The sequence below is a fragment of the Aethina tumida genome, chromosome 3 (assembly GCF_024364675.1).
Source record: "Aethina tumida isolate Nest 87 chromosome 3, icAetTumi1.1, whole genome shotgun sequence".
Classification (NCBI taxonomy): domain Eukaryota; kingdom Metazoa; phylum Arthropoda; class Insecta; order Coleoptera; family Nitidulidae; genus Aethina; species Aethina tumida.
In genome coordinates, this window is record NC_065437.1 from 22,697,195 (window position 1) to 22,723,537 (window position 26,343).

Here is a 26,343-nt window from a genome sequence, read left to right on the forward strand (position 1 = left end):
CCATAAGGCCTATAAATGAAATTATGTGACTAATTATTTAAAAGAATAATTTTTGGAATATTGATAGTTCTTATAATAAGATAATTAATAACATTTTCGTATATTCATTTTTTCAACAATGTTTTCAACAATTGGAATATAATATAAATAAATAATATAATTGTGTTAAACAAAGTTATTTCTAGTTAATTAGAATTAATTTAAAAATATTAAAATAATTAATACGAGAATTAAGTAATCCCTCAAGAAATATTTCTTATTTAAAGTCTTCAACCATAATATTTAAAAGTTTCTCACAAATATTTATACTGTAGAACCCTACAGAGTGTACCGTAGATTTCGTGTTTTGGTCCAATTTGGCGTAGGACCGCAGCGCTGCGGGCCGCTATCTCCGATCCGGTGTGGCGGTAGAGACGAAGAGAAAGAGCGGCGGGCCAGTGATTTGTCATGTCAGTGTCGCGGTGATGGATACAGCTAGCCCGCTGCGCATTAGCATATTGAAAGGCTTTGATTCATGTCCGAGGAATCCCGTTGTTTTAAAATAGCAACTGCTACACGCACTTGAAAAATTGATCCTATTGTTATCTGGATTGGCGCGATTTAAACGATGAGTGTGTGAGAATACACGTCCGGACCTCGTTGATGGCCGTGTCTCAGCACAAATTCCGATTGTCCGAAATATGAAGTTACAAAACGGCTTCTCTTTAAAGTATCATATGTATAAAACTATTTATTTCATGTATTTAAATAGAAAAACACTGAAATGCTAATTTGAAATCCTTTCGAAATAATAACATTCGCTATTACTTCTTGACACTCAGTAAAGATGAGAACGACGTTGTTTGATCCGAAAATAACAAGATATGTTGAGATGTAATTACTGGAATTATTCAAATTTCCCAACAGTCGTGATACAATAATAAAAAATTAAATGCCAGATACATTACTGAAAGGTTTATTCTCATTCGTTATTGCAAATAACTTCACTTCTGACATTCCATTATTTTCACATTGATTGATTGGTTTTGCCAAACTCGATTTGCATTTTTAGGGAACCCGTTCCAGAGCTCATTTAAAAAAAAATCCCACTTCTCTACTTATTGCATTTTCTACATACGAAAAGTGACTTCACGAATGTAATAAAAACGAATTCCACAATCACTGCGTGTAGATATTAATGCAACTTTTACGACTTTTAATTATATTTAGGAGATGCGTGTGAAATATTTACCAGAAAATTCAATTAGCAGGCTGTATCAATTGTTCAATTTTATTGTTTTTAAATCCTTCTTGACTGACATTAAGCTTTTGAAAAATTGGCCATTAATTTATCAATTTATTATTAAAAATTAATTTTTAAATTAATAATTCTTCTGGGAATAAGTTGTTACATAGACGAACATGCAAATTAAGGAGTAGATGAAGAATGGGTAATTTGAAAAGCAAATTAAATTTCATCAGCCTGATACTTTTATGGTATCCAATACAAACTTATCTTAATCAGAAAGCAATTATAATAATTTATAATTATTATATTTAAACGGTAAGTACAAAAAGGTAAATAAATACATCAATAGTTTGAATTAAGCACGCTGATGAAAAGATGATTAATTTTCAAAATTAATTCTCCCAAACCTATAATTTTTATGGAATTTTAATTACTTTTGAATAGGTACAGATTTACTTAACTTCCTCATATAATTAAATCGTTTATTGACTTTCGGTCATCATGTTTCGTAACTGTTTTTAAAGAATCTGATAATTTTAATTAAATATTTTCATTAAAATGTTAATAAATGTATCTCTTCTTACACAAAATGCTTGGACTAAGTAATTATAATTTGTCGTTATAGTTTTTAATGAATAAATATTATCTTGAAAATTAATTAGTCGAGGTTTAAATTGCTTAATTATTTATAAATTAAAATGTTTTAGAATATACCGTTTAAAAAAAACCTTACCTTCCATAAACTTGATTTAAGCAATTAAAAACTGTTCTCAACTATAGATAAAATCGCATTATTTAAGATCAACTTATTGTTTTAAATAAATATTACCACAATTAAATGAAGTCTAACAATATGATTTTAGAAATTTTAACTCCTATTGGGTTTCTGCACCGTCACTGAACGTAATATATATAATGTTTTCGTAATAAATCACTGTAGACACAACACATTTCTCAATTTGTTTCTACTCTAGTTTACCAATTTACAGTTTATCTTTGTTAAAGTCGTTATTTGCATGAAAAACAGATGAATAATACTAAACCTTTTACTACATAGAAATAAAAAAATAGATTATTTAAAAGACTTTATTCAACATCAATAGGACAAAAAATTACATTGTGGACATTGTGAATAATACTAAGTGCAATTAATAATTACCTAAAAAATAAGTAACTTAGCGGTAGTAAGTTTAATTCTCAGCTGGTACGGGATGACAGGGATTGCCAATTATTTGATCTGCAATTCGACTGGCTTCCCTTTGTCCGCTAAGAAACGCTCCATGCACTGTCGCAGGATAATTTCTAATTGTGTGCTCTCCAGCAAAGAATACTCTTGCTGGTCCTGAAGTAACAGAAACACCTTGTGCATTTGGGGGAATAACTGGGGAGGCGAGTAAATCGTAATCACTTCCAGAACTACCAACTGCCACAAAACTGTAGGAACCTCTGGACCATGGATCAGCCCTCCAACGTGTAACCACTGTTTCTTTTGGCTGGGGTACTCCGGATTGACCAAATATTCCTCTTAGCACAGCAATACATCTATAAACACGTTAAATGTAAAAAAGAAATTGTTTAATAAAACGTTAATTACCGCCCAACAATAACGTCATCCGTTACGTTTTCCATGATAGCAGCAGCTTCGCCAGCCACCAGTGCCAGTAAAACCGGAGCTTTATAGAGATTCCAGAACAGAAATAATTCCCCTCGGCTAGCGGTTGTACTTCCTACATGTCCAAACAAGTTCGCCTGAGGATTCCAAAAGATCCTTTCGAAGCATAAAACAACTTTATTCAAGTTACCAAAACCTAATCGCTGTATAGCTGAAGTTTTCCAATCTGGTAATGGGGGAACAAATTGAACTGTATTAAGTTGAGTGCTGCTTTGAGCAGCGCTTAACTTTAGTACACCAAGTGGAAGTGTACAAAGCACTACATCAGCTGAAAAAAATGGAGTAAGTGTTAGCTCAAATTTGTTATTATAAAACTCTCCAACAAAGTTCTAAATAATAAAATTATTGCAGACCACTTTTACTTCAGTATCAAAACAGCAAATGAAAAGATTGCTTAGCACAGATACCACATCAGATACATTTAGTCGCAGAATCCACCGTTCCTGGCGGCCGACCGCATGTTTCAAATGTTTTCCAGGCGGATTCAAACGATGCACTCTCGACAGATTGATGTTAATTAATGCGGTGCTACTGCGGTTAATGGGAATTCACATCAAATTCTTCCCTTATTGTTATTTCCCGGGGGAATTTCTCAATTGTTTGATTTTCAATTCACGATAGTATGTGCAATATCGGATCTATTTTCGAAATTGTGTAGGTAAAATGTATTTGGAATTATCTAACACATCAGTGCAGGGGTATTTGAAATTTATTAACGACGTCGTCTATGTGCCAATTTTTCTTTATTCAAACTATGTCTAAACCTAATTAACAAGTTGCAAGTTTGTCATGATTTGTTGCCAACTCTAGAATTTCTATATCGAGGTTCGTTCTCTCAGATATTCGATAATACCACCATTCGAAACATCCAATCTCAGTAATTAAAGATATCAGGACGGAGCATCTGTAATTATCGTCGTTACGTTTATTAATACAAATTGAATATGTATTGAAAATTCAAACTAGTAGTTGAGCATCGTGCAGCTAAACCTTCTTATGAATGTTTCAGTAAGCTGTTTCTCTGCGGACCTTCCTATGTTATTAGTTTGCGAATGCCGATCATATATATTACAACTGTGTGTTGAGTGAAATATATGACAAGTTGCGTTTAGAATTAATGTTGACTCAATACTTTATTTTGAAATAGTTGTATCATCATAATAATTAAATTAATTACAAAGAAATACACTAAATAATGGGGATACCGAATTTTAAAAGGCAAATTCAAATATTAAAAATCTAAAAAGGGAGGTGTACTAGTAAAATAGTGATAAGTTAGGAGCATGCGTCATTTAAACAGAATATATGATAGAGCAGCAGTAACTGGCGAACATACATGAACAGATAATCAAATAATATTAAAAGGAATGGTTAAGAGAAGAAAACAAAACGGTCCAAATTGACAATGGCATAATAAATAGTAGACTGACTCACACACTGCAAACTCAGGACACAGAGTTTCTAGTTGTGAGAAGCCGTAGGAGGTACCAGTGTTGAGTGCCATTGGCGGGTGTTATCATATTCCGATATGATATCGAGCTCTCTAACCAATTAGAATGTATAGTTCCGGTAGAACGAATGGCGACTCTTGTGCTTGTCGCATTTGCTATTCATATGAACACGACACTAACGTTTGTGTATAAAATTAATTTATTGGACGGAATTTTTATCACATAATTTATTAGAATAATGGGGAACATTATTGTCAAGGTTCATTTCTATTAGAAAAGGCCGGTTTTCTTGTTATCGACGACTCAAGGTCGATAACAGGCCAGAAAGACTGCAGGAGACGCGTAAAAATTTCAATTGATTATTGTTTGCCATTGGGAGTGATTAGATGTTCCGACTTACTGTGCCCGTAATTACGGTGGGCGTTTACCACCTACTGTGATGATTTTGTTAACTAGCCATTGTAATAGGTAATAATTAATATAATGACTTTATAGATAATTAAATTCGATTTTGTATTAGCGTTTTGTTGCTTTTTTCAGATTCGCTTCATCGATCATTTCTCACGATGGCTATCGCAAAAGGAAATTATAAGCGTACTGGTTTGCAGTTCGAAATTGCTCTTCTGACGCAGCCATTAAGATTCTTTAGTCGGTTAACTTACAATAATGCGTTCTTTCCTTAAAATTATTTGGCACATTGTCTTCATAATTGCGGAATTGTCGTTTAAAAAATATTTCCAACACACAAGTCGTACAACTACTAGTAAAAAAGAAACATTTTCAAATTGAATGAACGCTGCTTAAGTCGTTAAGCACAATTAAAGTTAGATTTAAGTCGAGTACGTGGTTTATAAAGCACCAACAGCGTATGGTAACTATAGAGCTCAAAGTTCTTTATAAATGTGAATAGCTAACCGAAATCCTTGTGGTAATTGAGATAATCGCGATCATTTAAAACGTATTCGAAGCCGACTGACGGTTGGGTGCGTTGTGTGCGCAAGATGCGAGGAAGATCCGAGAGCCCGCATAAAGTAAAGCGCTAAAGAGGTAAAATAAGAAGCTGTCCCTGGTGTAGCGTAGACAAATGACAGTCGCCCGTTTAGTTTATGGAGCGACCACCGCGGCAGGATTTGATCTCGGAACTAATGGCCACCTCCTTAATGATTGGAATTGTAATCCTGGTGTTTACTAACTTTAATTGGTCGCGTCAGATGCAGAACAGTGTGTTTGACCGGTGTACAAGGATTTATAGTCGAGTCGCCTCTGCTAATGGCTCCCACAGGATCGCATTGTCTTTTTTATTTGCACTCTACACAGTGCGCGGCGTTGCCGAGTTTTTCTGTGAATGGTTTAGCGGCCTACACCTAAACATTAACAATATGACTCTTCCGTATTTAGGTTTTTGTTTTTTACGACAATTTTATTTTAAAACGAATGGTTAATCACAAACATAACTTGTCATACAGGAAAAATTATTTGTAGATAGGTTCCGTAAACATAAAAACTAATAAGTTTGATGATTACTTCAAGAATAATTGCTCCTTATACGTCACGTTAGAAAAAAGTAAATTTAATGGTCTTCCTACAGCAATATTAATGCAAATTTCAGCACACATAACAAGTATTAGTGAGTTTTAAATTTTATTCTAATTTACGTATTGAAATTCGTCTTTCAGAAATATCATGCAACGACACAACTTGGTAACGAACTAAAGCTTTAACCAATTAACAATTTTCAACAATAAGTGTATGCAAATTTAGAAAATTGCCATAGAACTTACCGTGGTATGTGTTGATATTGGACGTATTTCGAGGATTATAAACCGTAACTTCCACGCCTCTGTTGTTGTATTCAACTTTGCGAACAGCTGCGTTCAATTTGATGTCCAACCCTTCAGCCAAAGCAACCGGAACGCATGAGTATCCATTGCGAACTATAAAAAAAATAAAACAATTTGTTATTTGGCATAAATGCACGCCATATGGTTTATGCATTATTCTACACTATATTTGAAAATGCACAAATTTGTTCAAAATAATGCTGCCGGAGATCGTTAAGGTTTAACATTCTGACACATCGTACATAAAATTAAATTTTATAGTATGCAAGAATAAACAATTAAACAATGTATATGTATCCTAATAAATATTAAATTTTATTAGTCGTGAAATATAGAAATATGAACATGACTCCAAATTTTATATCACATAATAAAGATGTGTCTTTATAGCAGTCATAAATTTGAACTTCTCTAAATAATTATTCACTGTTTAGGAAATTTTATGTTATTTCTTAGTTAGATGGTATCTCTGATTAAATCCTTTCCAGTAGGAAAATATTCTGAAAATTAAATTTTTAAAATATTAAAATTTGAATTGAAAACACTAGAAAGACGTTTAATCTTAACCGTAATCGTTAAAGGGGAACTTTTTATACCAACCTAAAAAAATCAATTTGTAAAATGTACAGGCTAAGAGGAGAGTTTATATTTAATTGAATTCAATTGCGAGAGAAAGCAACATCATCTGTCTCCAAATATTTAGTTAACATCTAAATTGAAACAGCTTTAAAAGCATTATAATGGTATCCAAATATTTAATAAATTTGCCTTTGACGAACCCCCGAGTCGAAACTCATTGTCAAATTAACAAACCCCTCTTTACGCAAAGGCCAAAAACAAATCAGCGGGGCTTGAAGCACACTTTTTTTTGTGTCTCAACCTTTTTTTTTCATTAACTCATCTTCCTGGTGCCGTATTGTCTCAACTTTGTCTGCACTTTAACATTTCGAATCGCTTATTCTGCCAATTAAGAATTGATGTACGAGACAGAGCCTGCCGTTCGAGCAGGCTAATGGAATTAAATTATCATTTTAAATCGATCTATTCTACTCGAGGCCGAGAAATATAGATACACGAGCGCACGGCATTTTTGCGGAAACTGGGCTCTTTCTCCCGCGGACTGAAAATAATTCGAGACGTGCCGCATAATCTCGCGGACCTCGTGACCACTCTTAAAAAAGTATTAAAATATTGTTCAATGGAGCTATAAATTTCAAATGTGTTTTCGAGATATTGAAATATATTTATATGTATATATGATTAATAGTTTTGGTTTAAAATTCTTGGGGCACAAAAATGAATCAGATGTAAAATAAATAACTTAAAACACAAACATGATATTACACGATTTCGGACGCACATATCATACCAGACTTGTATGTAGCTATGTAAATCTCAAATCATTTGTTCATTAATGAATTATTTTATGGTCATCCAATATTTAAAAAATATATTGTGTTCCAACGGCGTTCATTAAGGCCAACTAATTAGTATAGACCTTATTACCTATCTCTTAATATAATAGTAGTTTCTATATTTAACTTGTTATTTAATTATTTAATTATGTTAAAACCTGTAGGTTTTATTAGCCTACTATAATATATATAAATTTTGTTTTTATTTTCGTTTTTAGTTTTTAATAATTAAACTTGGAAATTGACTATCATTAAAATTAATTGATGTAATTGAATATTTATCATTTCATTTCAAATCGCCTTTAGCTACGTCTTGTAACCTATTAGTAACTTACAAATATATAAATTAACATAAATATAATTATGCATTGTATAAACATAAAATCTGCATAAAAAGTGTGTTATTGTGTAACCTCTAGTAAAGTAAGAATTTAAAGGAGCTGCATAGCCCATAAACCATATTTTTCTTGTCTAGGCTGTAAAGATATACGTATTTCTATTAGACTATTATGTATGCTAGAACACATCAACTAAAGAAGTCGAAATATTATTAAATGAGTATCATAAATAATCATAATTCGCCTTAAAATAACAGAAAATATAAAAAATAAAAGTATCCAAAGACCAACCCTGTTTACCAATTGTTGGCCCATCATAAAAATTCCCCTGGACCCTACACAATCGAGACCATTGTCCGCAAGTCCCGTCAGGAACGTTAAAAGCATGTTTACCATCATCAATCATACCATAATAAAATTATACCGTCATCTAATAATACTTGCGTGCAAGGAGGCAGAAATTAAGCGCGTTTTTATTTGGCGAAAGTTTAACGAGGCACCACGAGCAGAAAAACGAAACAGACGGTGCCCGGGTACCCGGCTGGCTGTTGGCATATGAAATTAGGACCGGCCATGTCGGTCGCTCATTATCAAACCAGTACATCAACTAAGGACTAAGTACACATGTCATGACGTCACCCGTACCAAACCAATCACGAACGTCTCATTGGTACGAAACAATACAAACAGGGCGGTGCCCATTTCCTTCTAGTACTTCATGCGTGGTAATGAAAATATTTGGTTGTTTGTAAATTGCTTCGGTTTTTTTATTCTGGAACTTCTCTAATGGTCTGTCCGTTAATTACCTTATTCTATAAATAAATTACACACTGCATCATGTCTTTTTTCCTTCTAATATACATAACATAGATTGGAAACGTTGTGGGGTGGTTTATCATTTAAATTGTAGAATAGGCTTAGTGAACAGGTTAATTAATTAACGTCTGCTTGTAAATGTATAAAGGTCGAAACATAAATTTATTTTTTTAAGTTAAGGAAAAATGAATTACTTTTTAAGCTCAAATTAAAAAATAGTTCTGTTATCATTTAACTTATCTTCACACTCACCGCAAACAAAATTAGATAAAAATGATTAATTAACATAAACAACCAATTTTATCTTTCTTTCTTTTATTATTGGATTCACCATAAAGGTAAAAGCAGTTTTATATTCAAATAAAAAAGTCCAACAAATCTTTTTAAATTTTACAAAAGTTATAAAACATACTTGAATAATAAACACAGTAATCATCAATTTTTCCGGCATAAAAGTACAGTTTTGACTGTATTATTAAGTCATCTTTCGTCGTTCACTCTAACCACAAGGTTTTTTTATTTCTCTAAACATAAATCCAAAGATTTCACACTGAAGGATGATGCCCGTAATCTGTAACGCAAACAAGCACCTCGAAGTACCACGTCCTCCGAAACGCATCTGTTATTCATTCATTTTTGAAATAAAAGAAAGAAAAAACAAGATAATAGTAGTCGAAATACGCTTATTCAACCACAAAATGTATATAATGAAACAGTGCATAGCACTCTGTAAATAGCTGTTGGTTTAAACACAATTTAACCAGTAAGACGCACAGTATACGGAACCAACACATATTTCAGCATCTTCAAAAATTGTTGCTGCTTTTATAATATCTCCAGTTGTAAATGATTATGAATGTCAAATTACGACTTTTAGCCAAGAAAGAAAGTCGAACTACTTTGGACTTTAAAAATGGTCTAAATAACAGTCCAGATGTTTTGAAAGAGTAAAAACAAGGTGACCTGGAAAATAAACCTATAAAAAAAATATAATTATTTTTGGTCACTATTTATAATTAACTGTAACTTCTTTCCAACCATTCAATCAATTAAGTTCAACTGACAATAAGAAGAGACTGATTGAATGAATGACACTCAAATATTTCCTACATGAAATACATAAAATTCATTAATTCAATATTTTTTTCAAACGATGTTGATTGCGTCATCCATCCAATAATAAAACGAATAGTTAGTTATATATACAATTCGTTAAATATGACATTTGATTCTTATTGGTCAGTATTTCTTATAATTCATTGGTGCGACCACTGTGTGTTTATCCGAGTTGGAGAATTTGCAAGACTGAGAAAACGCCACACCGTCGACCTGCGGAGCTGCAGAGAGCGGAGCCCCAGTATCCTGTCAGTTCTCGAACGTATGGTTGGTCGGTTTTTCTCATGACGTTCGTGTGTTTGTTTAAGCTGTAATTACCGAAGGCAGACGTAGTAATTACTGGAGCTCCAATTAAAATAATGGAGCGATGCCACGAACTATTAACATTTCATCGGGGCCTGGTCGAGTCCCGAAACGTGATCAGTTTTTGTGGGTTTATTACAAAGAGCATACTCACTATTCACTAGCAGCAAACGTTAAATTATGTTATCGGACGGTTATCATGTAAATTTTTTAATCACGTGAGAATTTTTTTTTAGACCATTTTTAAGGAGTTGGAATGCAGAATGGGTCAAAATGAACAAACTTCTTGACAAAATGTCTCTTTACTTGGCGCATAAGCGTACAGAACGATTAGTTCTAAAATTATTAGCATATGACAGTTTTAGGAAGTGTAATTAAACTGCCTATCCGGTTTGAAATTGACACGCCGTAATACTTGCAGGAACAATGCTGTATAATTATAATTCGAAGCTCAGCCATACGGTCTCGACCATTGACAGGCCGGAACACACACCGAAAGACAGCGTAATAGAAGGTGTCCTATAATTTGTCTAGAGGGGGTTAATTGTCCAAAACCATGTACTGAATGAGTTCGGCGTCTCTTTCTAAAAGGTGGGTGTTCCGCAGGCTCGTATCATAACTGAACAAAAGGGATCGCTTTATATGAAATTTCATGGGAATGGACTAAATAAAATAACACCTGTGGATAATTGTTTTCAAAATTTTCTTGTCAACCTGTTGATTTCCTAAACGCCTAATTATATCATGGCTTTTTCAAATTCATTGCCCTGGAACGAATAGTCTTTTATGCTTCCAAGTGGTTTTAGATGCATTAAAAGCGCGATTTTTGTCATTAAACAGTGCTGATGTGTAAAACTATAATAATAAATAATCGTTAAGTTTTCTCATGCGAAAAGTTATTATAGAATTATTATATTTTACACTGGAACGCAGGGTTACATTTTTATTTTATTCTACCAGTTTAATCGTCTTTGTGACAGTGTAATTGGTCTATACAATAAAGGGTAAAATTTTATCTAAACACACAGTTGACTTGAAAATTATTCCTTGTTATCATTTCGAATAGTATGGTAATAGTTTTCTTTTGTCATCAAGTAACAATCAATTTAACAGAAAAATAATGAACTAAAATGTATTCACTAATTTATTTAGATTTAGAATGTTTAAGTATAAAATACGAAGTGGAAATTCGTGTTAACGTTACGCATGTTGTTAATAACATAGTAATTACGTTTTCAGTGAATGACCAAACGTAGATTCGATGTATTTAATCATAAGACTTTAGGATCAAAAACGAATATAATTAAGTTCAGATACCATAAAAATACATCTAAAACTACTGTAATTGTTTTTAGTCAGGTGTTCATTAACTTTTTAATACATGTTATTGTCTCGTTACACAAACCGAAACAGTATTTACACCATATAAATGTTCAATGAATACATATCCTTTAAAACTGTATAATGTTTAGTGCATTCCTTAACTACAATCATTGTATAAATTTAATTAATTTCGTATTATTAGTAACACTTTGATAGGAATAATAATTTTTTATATAACAAATAAGTATGAAAGGTAATCTTTACTTGTCAATTAATTGTTTTTTGGATACTAAATAAACAAATTATATAACAATAATTCTATATAAATATAAATCTCCTATGTAAGAAAAATACAGTCAAATTCTCGTCATATACATAAATTTATTTTAATTAAAACAGACAACTTCTAAACTAAAAAATTAAAGAATGATGCTGCCTAAACATTTTCACACACACGTTGGCGATATAAATAAATAATTTAGATAAACAAGTTTTAAAATACATGTGAAATCTTGACGTCAGTTAATGTGTTCGGTGTTAACAATTTGTTTATCTGTCATGTTTTAAAAAAGAAATGGATACGCTCTATGTTGCGTTGAAAACTTTATATATTGTTGTGACAACTTTATTTAATATGTGTAATATTTAAAATCATGGTTGTTTTGTTCGACTTTCATGAAATGACATGAGTAGATGCATGTTACAGGTTATTTCTTGTAATTTTGTTTAATATTAATGCCGTGCGTTCGTTTAATGACAACGTCAAGACGCATGAATAAACCATTGCGAGTGAGATTGTGATGTACAAAAATTCTTGAGAAAAATAAATAATAAATTTCTCTATTTTATTACATCCATGTAATAAATAGTCATGACTATGTAATTTTAATTGGTAAATAATTGGATAATTTTAATAACAAAAATTAAACGGAGTGAAAATAATTTATATCTTGTGCATATTTAAGGATTAGCAACTAAGTAATTAGAAAAGACAACTGATATTAATCATTAATAATATAAGACTTAAATTTCCTGTTGTTTTTAATCCGTGACTACCATAAACTGTGATTTCTGCGATAACTATCTAAAAACTTCTTGTTTCCTAAATCCCCTACTCATTATTAATACAAATTCGATCTGATATTTAAACACCGTTCAATACTCGGTCCGAAATAGGTTTCGATCAGTCCGCCTCACTAACATATCGGCAATTAATCTAAATTGAACCGGACAGACAATCCCAATTAATAGATTTTACCCGTGCATCCATCTTATTTTCCTGGCCCGTATTTTGAGATTTATCCTCGATGGCCACCAATAAAACGGTATTAATTAATTGACCCGTCAAATTGACTTTTTCTAAACATTCTTCAGCGTTAAACAAATCACTTCCTTTCAAAAATAAATTTCAATTTGATAAAATCGATTTCAACGAGTAAGAATCACGAATGTCAATAAGCCCAAAAATGAATGTAAGTGTTCAATTCCGGATTTCAACATTATTTCAATAAAATAACAATCAGTGAAAAGTCTTTATAGGTATCTTTGAAAAACTTTTTCTTTGTTACGTACAAAGAAGTTGATGAAAACAATGACAAAGCGCATTGTTCTTTTGTCGGAGTCACGACTATTACTTCCCTTTGATTGTTTCTGCTTTATCGAGACTTTAAAAAACTTGACATGATTCATTAGAAGTTATAAGTTATTAACATGACCCAACTTTATCCACAGTTATTAGTTAAGTAAGTTTTCATATTCGGCAACCACACCAACTATTAAAAAATTAAATATTCATAATTACACAAATATTTTATCGTCATTTTCGGAATTCAAGAAACTTTAACTATCAAACATAATAATGTATGAATAACTTAATTATAAATAACGTTCTCTAAGTATTTAAATCCACGAGCATTTTGTTGGTACTTCCATGCATATCTGCAACATTATTTTCAGATTTAGCAAGGCGGTTTTAATAAAAACATCGTATAAATTAAGGGGTTTTAAAAAATAAGTACCCAGGAATGAATGCTGGTACTTCACAGTACTGATGCAAATAAATTGATAATAAGCAGATCAACAGAATTCTTTAATACGATTATTTTGCCACGTTAAGTTCGTTAAATACGTGCAAAAGGCAAAAACCTGTTATAAATATGCCCACATCTAATAAGATCAAAAGCACACCACACTGATTAAACCGTTTCGAAAAATTGATTTATGAGCCAAGGCTATATTATGTACTGCAGTAAGTAAAAAGGTACTTTGCGGCAACAAATGACGCTGTTTTAATCTTACAATTAGTTCCTACGACAATGCGCTAATTAAATTATTTTTCGTTTCGATCTGTCACGTGTGTTGAATGAATTAGATTAGAACAGAAATAGAGTTACATAATTTAGACGGTGTATCTCTGCAGTCTTTAGTATGGAATTATTCGTGAACTGGAAGTTTCCTCAACTCAATTTGTTACTAAATAGAATCGTGAGTATGGCTGGGGTCCCTTGTGATGGTTCTAAGTCATTTCGTCTCTTTGAAAACGTCAGCTTAATGTAGTCGTAATTACAAAGTTTGCGGTCTCGTTGGGTCGGTTTAACGTTACATACATCTTTGTTTGCACACTCTACATTTGGCACTCCATTGCCTGTGAAAGTTTTCTAATTTTCTTCACAATGCGGGGACCGATACACCCGACAAATTATTCTGTAATACTCTTACGAGTCTTTCTAGATAAAGGAACTGTTTTTGCCCTTACATCTAACTTCAAGTGACACTCGCGTGCAAAATAGCAATAATAGTTGAATTCGATGTTTTATGTTTCAAACAAAAGTTTACCTAAAACTTTACGTATAGTGTTCAATAAATATTATATTCTTTGGAACTAATTAATTATTATTCTCAGAATATAAACAAATGTGAGTAATGGCAATTTAAATTAAAAGTCAGAAGAGAAATTATTACTGCTGTACTACTGACTTTTGTGAACTTTTGTCACGGACTATCGCACATAATAAAACCCTGTTCAGATACTATGAACATATCTAATCTCTTTAGTACTATCGTATATCACTTGACAAGTCATTAAAGCCATTTCGTATTAATTGCAAATAGCTTTTTGTCGTTTTATTAATAAAGATACAGCGACTGTTCGTGGCTTTTTACGCAATGAAAATAATTGCATTTAATTGTAGTGTATATCATTCTGGTGGACAGACGACTTGGAACTTTATGGGATCGCTGTGCAAGCTTAAACCCGGCTGGCACTTTATGGCTTAGATTCCACAGTTTACAGTTTCTTGTACCACATTTGTCATATCTCTCACACCAGAATCTCTTGATAATAAAACACATAAAATATTACGGTTATCATAAGCGTTTTATTGAATTCCTATTTATTTATTCATATCCCATATCTACTTCGATCGTAAAATACGAAGCGAAGAATAAAATATCATAACGCCGTTAATTTTATAATATAAGGACCATTAAAATTGACGCGCCCGATGGCCAAAGCTGCGTTTTACTATTTTGAGTATTATTTAGACTTAAACGTCGAATATTAATGTCGTCGGTATATTATAATAATTTTAATATCACCTCAAACTGATGGCGTGGACTTTTATGTTTACGTATGCTCAAATGTGTTCCGCATAAAGAACTATTGTATCCATTCTTACATATATGGCTCATTCGGTTTATGTCTTTACATCGGTAGTTCTTTATTAACGGTACAATATCTGAAGGAAATTTTCCAAATTATTATCCTTTGTTTCACTAACAATAAAAATGAATTTCCCATTCCTGCTCCACACCCAGTGTAAAATTCAGTGCGGCAAATGTTCTCATAGTCGAACTTGAAAAATAACATGCCAGAATAAATAATTAAAACATAACATTCGCATACTTGAAATATAAACAATTACAGTCTCGGATTCTATTTATTAATGATCCAGTTGGTCTTGTGATGGAGCACCGGTTCACTATCGATAGATGATCTTCTGTTGGTCCCGGTGCACCGCGAAAGGGAGGCGGCGAGGATGGAATGGGAGAGCAATGAATGCCGATAGACCAGATAGGGCGGCAGCGAGATCAGTGTCGGTAGCAAATATGCAGATATGATCGCAGGGGCTACCGATATCAACCAGGCCGCAGCCTCGTCAACGACCGTTTCGATCAATCGACAGATGGAATACGTATTACTCCATCATACGAGGGTAATTTGAGTGCGAGATTTCGGTATTTGGTTAAGACATATAGATTGATAACATTTAATTCTATCAGATAATGTGCCTTTTAAATATTATTACTAAACCAATTCATATTTTTATTTTTACAGTCACTGAGTTATTTACACAGATCAAAATCACATGAACACATTGTGTGAAATAATTTCGTTATATTGTTTCTTTCAGTTTTTATGGCTATTGTATCATAGCCGTAGTAATTATAACAAAACCCAAGACAAAGACCTCGTGCTGGTCAAGACCTGCACAATGACTTTCTCGAGCACATAACAAAATATATCGAATCTGATATGACTTCTTCAATTATGTTGCTGAATAACCTTTGTATTGAACATGTATATCTGAAATTGCTTTTCGTGCAATGAAACGCACTTATCATACACCTAGACCGCTTATAAATTACATTAAGTATCTATTATAGGTAATATGGAGGGATGTTAAACATTTTTAGTGAACTCATCGGCCTGTGGTATGACACAACTAGAAGAACATGATAAAAAAGCATACTGTAAAATATTCATCGAATATTGAATGTAGTATCTTTATTTGTATAATTATCTGATCAATTAATAAAATTGAATTAAAGTATTGATTGTATCACTCGCAATTCAGATAAACAGCCCCGGGTAGTAAACGTGTTTCTCATTATTTATTTATTTTAATGCTTGCCTTATTTATTTATTATAATGCATGCTACTTATAGGCTTTATATTGATATTCATATAGATTGCATTTATAATTACCAGTTATTACATGTCCGCTATCTCGTTTCATCTCTGTATTTAATTTGTACTTTATACGATTTATCACTTAATTTGCACTTAAGGAACCAAGTTGTGTTTCAGTTTTATATCGGTTCCTTAATATCAGAAAAAAATCTCTTGTTGCCTAATAGTCAAAAATTTTAATAATTATATTTATCTATAGTGAAATTGTATACTATACATGGGAATGTAGGTATAACTCTATTTGAAATAGTAATAATTTTTATTTGTTAAAAAAATATTAAGGGAATAGTTTTAAACTTTAAGGAGAACATTATATAAAAATAGTAGTTTCACTAGGAAACATTAATTATTTTTTATTACTAAATCAATCAGTGTCGAAAACAACGTATTTTATCAATTGGCATAATCTGTTCAGACAAAAGACCAATTTCATTCGTTTAGATGACTGACAAAAATACTTCATCACAATATATATTTAATATTTATATATTGTGTGCAACTTCAGTCGACTGTTTCAAATTAAGTTGTTTCATATATATTCTATATGTAAAATATTTCTTTATAACGGCGATGTCCTCGACATATTTAAATTCTCAACTATTTTCTCCACATATATGAAATATTTATTGGTCGCATGGAAATATTACAAATACGTCAAACTCAATTCCAAGGTAATGTAATAAAATACGTGCAGCTTTTACAAATATGACTGAAAACAGTATCTTCCATCGTGTTGATGTTACTGTAATCATAGGTGCATACAAATGTATAAACTGCAGTTGAAACAAATGGGATAAATATAAATACAAATGAAAATATATATTTTATCGTAGATTTCTCTGGCTACCACAGAAAAAAAAATATTTTTGCTTGTACAAGAAATTCATGCGACTCGGGCATAAATAAAGCGACATATGTTTAAGATTACCTTTATAAGGCATGATACTTTATTAATATAAATTTTTCTTAAGATTAATGGAATATATTTAGACTTGTTTCCTTTAGAAGACCACGGTGTCTGTTCCAACATACATGACAAATTAGAAAAAATTGTTTTGTAGCGTGGAACAGATGAACAACCGCTGTGTAGACTTGGGTTTGTCTCCTGTTTCATAAATAAATGATTGTCCGGGATTATGTCAGGGGAAAAAGACTAAGTTAATAAATCTAAAATCTACGTTATACACTAGGAAAGTCTCTCTGATAATATTTACATATTCAATGACAATTGTTGATGAATTTATCATTATTTTATCCGAGGTGCTATTTAGATCACTCCTCAGTCGGTGATATAATACCAATTTATAAAGTAACTTGTTTAAAAGATAACACTATGTTTAATTTATATTGTCAACGGAGAATTTATAAGATTGGTTATTTATGCCAGGTAGCCTTAAAGTCGTTAGTAATACTTGTCATGTGGAAGATAAAAAACTGTTAGAAACTGGAGTCGTATCATTAATAATATTATTCTAGTTGTTAGAGGAGATACAAAACAAGGTTCACACCTTCGACAGAATTGTGGGCAGTCGATGAATTATAGATTAGTATGTATAATGCTTGACATAGATCGGTAGCAGTATAAATTCATCTAATTTTTTTTATGTAAGGTTTCCTGCCTTTTGTTTTTATCATCAAATTAAATCTTAAGATTTCATTGAAACATCGAAGGAACTCTCTAAAATATAATCATTCCTATTATATTAAAGTAATAATACGTAAACTTTGTTATTTGAAAATTTTGATTGATCTGTATTCCAACTTAAAAGGTCAGTTTTGTCTTAGAACTAAGCGAATCGATTTGACATATGCCTTTCAGAAACACCAAGGACTGAAAACCATTCATGCGACATTTGTCTCGGAATGCAGTACAGTCAACCGGACACTACGTTTTCCACGACCACATACACATGCCACAATTACTATCGGCGTCGCGACCGAGCCGGGAGGAGGATATAGGGTTGCGTACCGGTCGGGTGTTCGACACGGCTCTCCACGGGGGAGGTTCAATTGCTCCCGCGATACCATCGGCCGGATTTATGCATTAGCCGCACTGCCGTGTCGGGTCTTTCTGTGATTGTGTCAGCGGTTAATTAGAGACTCCTTTTATCGTACTTTTGCACTGTTTTATTTCCACGCTCGCGCACTATTTACTCCTCGTGTACTGGCTGCGCTCCCCCTCGATAAATCTGAAACTCTAGACCTACACGCGGTTTAGGTAAATAATAACAATGCGCCAACCTGGCGATTTCATCTTGAAAAGGGGATTGTTTATTTTACAATTTCGGAATAGACTATTTCCATAATCTTACATACTTTCATATGGCTATGATGAAGTGGAATAACATTTTCAAACAGGTTAATATGTTTAAACACATATGTTCAAGTAATTTATGTAAAATTAAATAATAAAAGTCAGTTTTTAAGGAAATCTTAAATAAAATTTTAATTATTAAATATTTTATGAGCAGGAATTGGAACAAATAAATAAGTCATAGAGAAAATACTCATGATTTGAATCATGATATGATTCATATTTGACTACTCTTCAGCCCATCAAAATTTTCAACTGACCAATGATAAAAAATATTTCGAATAATGGCAACCTACACTGTTATTCACACAGAAACGCGCCATTTAAAAACAATCAACGATAATATCATTGTAATTGTTTCATTGGCTTGAATAGAACACGGTCTCGTCTTCTTTATCGTCTGGCCATGCACATAAACTAGCCCACTCTATTTCCATTTAGTAGCTCGCGAATCTACACGCACGTGATACAATTGCCTCCCATCTCGGCAGATCATCGACGCAGATAGGGAAACAAGTGAAATTATTCAAGATGGCGTTAAGATATCAAATGTTGGATCTGAGCGCCGTGCTAATGCACGGTCCTACTAGTTCTATTAAGCTGATTAATTTATAACCTGAGTACCTCGGTCTCAAGATTACGAAAGCTGAATAACAGTCTTTAATAATATTGTACGTAATAGACAATATTAATCTGCTAAATACGATCTTGGTGCTTATTTGTCTTGTTACACTAAAGATGAATGCACTGCAATGTTGGTAACAAATTTCGACATGCCAAATTTGAGATATATCTCATCTAGAAATAACACATGCTTATAAAATGTTACAATATTCATGAATGTTATTTGACATCCGTTATTCATAATCTTGGTTCACCATAAAACAAAACAAACGCCGTGTGGCTGAGCACGCTCTTCGTGTGAATTGCATATTGGTTAAACATGACACAAAGGAATGTTCAAAGAAACTCGATAAGTGAAGATGATCTTAATAAAAACGGACATACAAAAGTCATAAAGTCAGCACCTCCCGAGGTTTTTTCATGCGTGTAGCGTAAATCATTTGAATCGTGAACGCTAGTTCGGGCCGTAAATTATGCCGCGATATAAATTAAAATCGTTATTACGGAAAAATTAACTCATTTGATATCAAAACAGGAGACTAGTTTATGGTAAACCCACGTAGGAGGCTGTTACGGGTTTACTTTTCATATAGGGTCTCATTAACACATTCCATGTTGGTTTATGTGTGGAATAGTATATGAAAATTAATTAGAACTATTCCCGATAAAATTTTAAAAATAATTTAATATTTCATATGTTTTCTTATTTTACTTGTTTGTTTATAGGATTCTTACATAACTAAATGTAATGTATTAAGTTGGATATCATTAGATACCGTAATCGTCTTGGTAATATTTGGTATCATAAAAAATTGTTACAAATTAGCATTCACTTGTTGCAACCCGATATTTAGATCTTTAGTTTTTGTTGATGAGTACTTAAGTGAAGGACATACAAAATGTTTACCCAAACTTTGATGACTATTATCAGTTACCCTATGTATCTTTACTAAAAGTTAAAAATAATGTCCGCTTTAAATATTTACAAGAAGAAATTTTAAATAAATACATTTTTTTGCAATAAATAACAAATTAGAAATTGTAACTAAAAGTATCTATTAGCTTTTTTTTTTTGATACATCTTACCACTATTACAAGCTGCACTTAAGACCCAACAATAAAATTCTAGCATTACTACAAAATATTTATTAAAAGAATGTTCTAAAAATATTTTCAGATTACCGCAAATAAAAAAGCTTCTGAATTAAACTAAAATGTAAACACCATAACAAAAATCACAACCCAATACAACTGATATCGAAACGATGTAAATGACAATTCCCTACAAACAACCGTGATTTATAGTTCGGCGGTTACGTAATGGGCAAACATAATTTTCCCGTACGGTATAAACGGTAAGCATCTCGTGTCGGACAAGTGTAAATTGCTCTCGGTCTGCACTAACTCATTGAAGTGACGGAATGCAGTGTCAGTGACTCGGTCTTTTAGCGAAGGTGTCAAAGCAATCGCAGTCAGTTTATGGTAATCGGCGAACCTACATGCGTGAAATATGGCGTGCGGAACTTAAAGAGCTTTACAAATGGCAATCGTTTAACTAGACTCTCCCTGCTATCAAATATTATTCAAATATTTATTGCAGTCGTTGTGTGCAACGTTAAGAAATTTTACTAACATGACGCCACGAATTTTAAATGCCGAATGCCATCATTTCACCGAGAGATCCGATACATTTATTTCAATTGAAGGACAAGAAATCGGCTGCGAAAAAAATGCGAAAGCAAGCACCTAACAATGATTAAAAAAAGAAACCTTTAAATCACTTCCGCAACATTTTTTATAGGACTGATGCCTGCATATTGGGGCGAGCTGAAACCAAAATATCGATTTTTTGTATTTTAATCAATATATTACAATGTAGTATTTGTGTTTGGGAAGCAGAAGAGCAGCATTCTCATAAGATAATTAAACAGCCGCCATATTTCACGTTGGGTTAACAAACTTTTTGTCTAGTTTTGCCTAGTAATAATTTTTTTATAAATTCAATTTATACTCGTCACTAAAAATTACTCATCTCCACTTAATGTGATCCCAAGCAAGTCAAAATTGGACACACTTTTAGAAAAGAAGGTTTTCTTGTAATTCTGGAGTCAAACGAACCCACATCAGTGCTTGAACTAATTTTAGCAAGTCCTATTTCTTCCTGATTGGCTTTAATTTCAGTCGGCGATAATATTGTATTGTTTTTTGTCTTCGAATTATTCAGTAATCGATTTTCTTTCAAGTTTTTCGAAGATAAATACGGGAAAAGGTTGACTTATTTAGCAGTAACTCTTAGTCATCTCTTCTTGTTTCTCTAGATCTTGAATCATGTGTTTTTACAGTTTCACTCCGACTAATGATTTAATAATTTTAAAAAACAAAAGACTACTAGTAAATAATCGATTTAAATTTACAGACAGAAATGAAAAACTAAAAAAGTACGCAATTTTTTAAAGAACACAATTAGATTTTCAAGTTACATAGTAGACACAACTATACCGGAAGTAATGAGCATTATAGGGTAATCATATGTTTTTTCTGTAATAGGTGATTTAAACGTTTTTTAAACATTTAGGTACTCGCTTTCACATTTTCTTCCTAAATGATTTCTTCATATATAAGTATAAATGGAAATAAGGATATAAGAGAGTTTTTACTTACTTGTATACATTTATTATACTTAAAGGTTTTGTATGTCGTTTTTTATTTAAATGACGTAGTTATTTACAAAGATTTATATGGGACTGAAAATTTTTGTTTGAGATTGTTACAAATTTTTAGATATAATTTAAATAGAAGATGAAAGTAATAATTTTAATAATTTATTGATATTATAAATATACCTATTTTTTCAAGGCCAAACACGTTGTTATATTTATTTTATTTATCTTATTGATTTATGTATCTTAAACTTACAGTAACAACCAGAACATACACTATTATTTGCTATAATGTATAAAACTTAGACACCTTTACCTTTCATTGACATTTAGTAACTGAAAGGTAATAAATTTCAATAATTAATGATTGAGTTTGGCACTGCATAAATTAACACCTTGTAAATTAGAAAAAGAAACAAAAATCCGTAACATGTATTTACGAAAATGTCTACGTCTTTAAAGTAATTGCGAATAATTACGTTTTCATTTAAATCACATTCAGTGATAAATTATACTAGATGTTGATTATGTGTGCATAGTTTAAATCAACTCAAATGAATTAATCAAAATATGATGAAAATATAACAGCTGGTAATCACCTTATGCAATTAATGTTAATAACTTCAATTAATAACAAAATAAATTGTTTACATAACTCGCGTTGATTTGATAGGCGTGTAGATTCCCCATGGACTTTGTAAATGGCGATATTAAGTTAATTTGATAATTCAGTTAATTCATTATTGCACACAATTCCTGATATATGACCACTTCCGTAAGTGTAATCATATAATAAACGATGCAAATGCCATTAAATTGTTCATGGCTAATTAGGGATACAGGAAATGTGTGTATATCTTAAAGATTGTTACCATAAACTACTAAATTAATTAATAAATTATGAGTGTCAGTGTTCCTAAAAGCGAATTATTGATAATGGTTCTTGTAAATGTCGCTAACAAAGAGGTTTGGGCTCATATATAATTGGACTTTCCAAAGCGAATGTGGTGCTTATGAATCCAAAACACTTGGCCGACACAAAACGAAAACGTTTATCATGGCCGAAGCGAAATAATCTCAATCTAATTAGTTTATATTTATTTAGTCTGAGCCCGCAATTATGAAGAAGCTACCTGGCACTCGTTATTCAATTTAGACAATCTCTAATTGGGTGTAAATTACCGCTTTTCTCGATTCAGCCTGAGGTTACGCTCCCGAACTGCATTACTTCAGTAATAAGGTTTCGTTGCCATACTCGCTTATTATGGATAACGTGCATTTACCTCTGTTGCTCTTCGTTGCCGTTATTGTGTATTTAATACCCGTTTCGGTCGGATTTTTTTGCAAAATTAAAAAAGTTTTATCCGGCCGCATGATGTTTATTCGATGAAGAAGGAGACCCGAGTTCGAGATACTAAATTGTAATCGAATATGTATTACTTTAAACTGACATTCTTCTTTTAGTATTATATATGAAATTTTAACATATATGGTATTTGTTATATTTTAACTTCCATTTTTATATAATTAAAAGATTAAATTGTTAGTTAAATTTGTACAAAGAGTGAATGTATATGTGCATGTGCATAGGTAAAAAATATATCTCTTTAAGATACTTTAATGTTACAATTTATTTTATATAGTACTATCGAAAATACCATCTCAATACTTCTTTGTTTCACCCACACATTATCGCTTTTGCCTGTTATATTGCCTTTTTATTGACCCGTTTCATGTCTGATTTAATAGATAATAAAACGTTGTTATTCTCTCCTAGTAACTCTATTAAGAAATTTTTTGTTAATACATACAAAATGACAAAATTTTACGAAGAACTGTAAATTAACTCGTTTTTTACCGTAACAACGTTTGACAAGTTTCAAAAATGGATACTAGTCGTCTATTATAGACAACAACGGGCTTACATAAAATATAACTATGCAAATAAATAAATTTTAATGTCTATAGCAATGTTTATAATTATTACTAAAATAAAATACTTGAGTATATATAATATTGCAGTTCTTTGTTCAATGCGAAGTTCGTACTCAATTCCACCAGTGATTTTTACTCTTAGTCCATCGACCCGAACCATGCACATTATAATTCTCGAAAACTGTAATGTTTTTACTCCTCCAATATTTTATATTTGACATTAAGTGTTCTTCTGTGTCTTTTTGCATTGGCCGTGGAATCATTGTGCTCTTTATCGTATCCACACCCCGATCGCCTGTAATTTTGCAGTCACGTACCGATCGCATCAGTTCCAATGCCGAGCCGAACAGAGAGGACCGATGAAGTTGTGAAGTTAGATCGGCGATTTTTGCGGTTTATATCTGTTGAATCTTTATTCGCGTCACATTTGGTGTAAGGAGCCGAAAGAACCGTGAACAAGGCCCGGTCCTATATCTCGTTTTTTATGGCCAACATGTGACCTGTTTGTGTCCAACGTAAATCCAACGAGCCATTCGACAATTCCTTAATTTAATTGTTCCGATAGTAAATAAAATCAAACATCAACGAGGTGTGAGTTAGAGGATTGATCTTGTTATAGCACACTTAAAAATATAAAAATGTAATTTATTCATACGAGTTAAAAATTATCCGAAAAGTAGGTATATCCGTTTGGACGACAGTTGTCCAAGACTTCGAAAAATACATAACAAAGAAATAATTCTTTTCGTACACCATCCCGCCTTTTAGCTGTAAAGGAGCTCTAACCACAGCTAATAAGCCATTGAAATGCATATTTTATAATATCTTCTCTCGATTTACATGATTTATATTGTCTGTGTCGAGAAAAATGTCGGTGTCTATTCATAAAAGCTATTATTTTCGCAAAACCAAATTGCACCGCTTACTATATATTTGGTTTCCTGTACCATTGTGCATCTCGCACAAATCAGCCTTCGCATTTCAGTTCTTCTGCCACATCCTGTCAGACGTTGTTTGCATAAAATTAACTCACGTTTTACTATTTTGAATTTACACCTTAAGCCTGCACCTGCCCAACCGTAATTTGTTTGATTTTCCTGATAATCACCAATTATATCTTGTCTTTAATAATACAGTTTACGTGTCTACTTAAGGGAATTATCCGTTCGGGATAGGCGGACTTAAATTGATTCTCGGCCTTTGCAACCGCCAAATGGTAAGACATCGCTAAGGTGCTAATAAATTTAATTATATATTTTATGAGTAAATTGAATTTCTATGCTATAATTAGTTAAAGGTTCATGTCTGTTACTTATTCTGATTAATAAAACATTTTAATATCTTATAAAAAGAAGTTTAAAGAAAGAAGATAAAACAAGGTTTGCTATCACATATGTACTACAACTGAATATTATATGTACATACAACGTTTTTATAAATATAAATTATTCAATATTTTATAAAGTTTAGTTATAATTGTTGATGGTTTTCTAAAACCAGGAGATCGATAATGCCATTTCCTTTTAAATGTGGGTAATTTTAATTGCTTTTTTGTGTATGCCTTAAATGTTACTCAAAAGAAAGGAAGTAAGAAACGATATAGTCAAAGAGAATATATTAAATTTTAGTTTTTAGAATAACACAAATATTTTAAAATCTTTAAAGCTTCTACATAAACTAACGCATAATAATATGATGTGTCTTCTTTAATTTAAAATTTAACGAAAAACTTTCTTGAATAAAAAGAAAAAATCTGGAGATTGCATGTAAATACAAGTGATTAAAGTTTGAAGTAGAATTTAGTATAGTTTTTAAGGTATCCTTTTAGTTTTCCTTTAAAGAAATACTTCTTAGTGCAGAAATTATTAAATTATGCCCAATTACCTTTAAAATTTCTAAATCAAAGGGCCTACCGAATGATTAATATAAATACTTATGCCAAGGTAGATCCTTTACTAATATAATTTTCATAACTGGCTAAGTGACTGACCTAATTACCGCTACTTAATGTGGCCTATTAATAATAAATGAAGGTTTAAATTTAAGCCTCCCTTCAACTGGACTGAACGGTCCAAAGCGTATCAGTTAATGGAAAGGTAATTGATTGGGAATAGGAGGCCAGTGACACCTCATTGACACGTGCATAGACGCGCCACGAAACAGGAAATTAGGAACGGGCCACGATAGCGGTGCCCTCATCACTCATACGCCAGATTTAAACCGGGTCCAATAATTCTCCCCGGTACCTCGCATATCCAACCCGTCAGATAAAGTCGTTAACTAGCAAGAAAGTGTCGATAGAGTACGCAGCGGTGGTCCCCGATATTGAGCGTAA

At 32.1% G+C, this 26,343-nt stretch overlaps 1 protein-coding gene across 1 annotated transcript in view; it reads right to left on the reverse strand.

The window, feature by feature from the left end:
• Positions 1-2,300: 2,300 nt before the first annotated feature.
• LOC109597000 (lysine-specific histone demethylase 1A) overlaps positions 2,301-26,343 on the reverse strand; it is a 224,270-nt gene continuing 200,227 nt past the window's right edge. The window contains exons 5-7 of the mRNA XM_049965406.1: positions 6,133-6,285; positions 2,823-3,168; positions 2,301-2,770 (exon numbers count right to left, since the gene is read on the reverse strand). Of these exons, the coding sequence (XP_049821363.1) occupies positions 2,419-2,770; positions 2,823-3,168; positions 6,133-6,285 (851 nt within the window). The 3' untranslated portion in view covers positions 2,301-2,418. The remainder of the gene's footprint in view (positions 2,771-2,822; positions 3,169-6,132; positions 6,286-26,343) is intronic.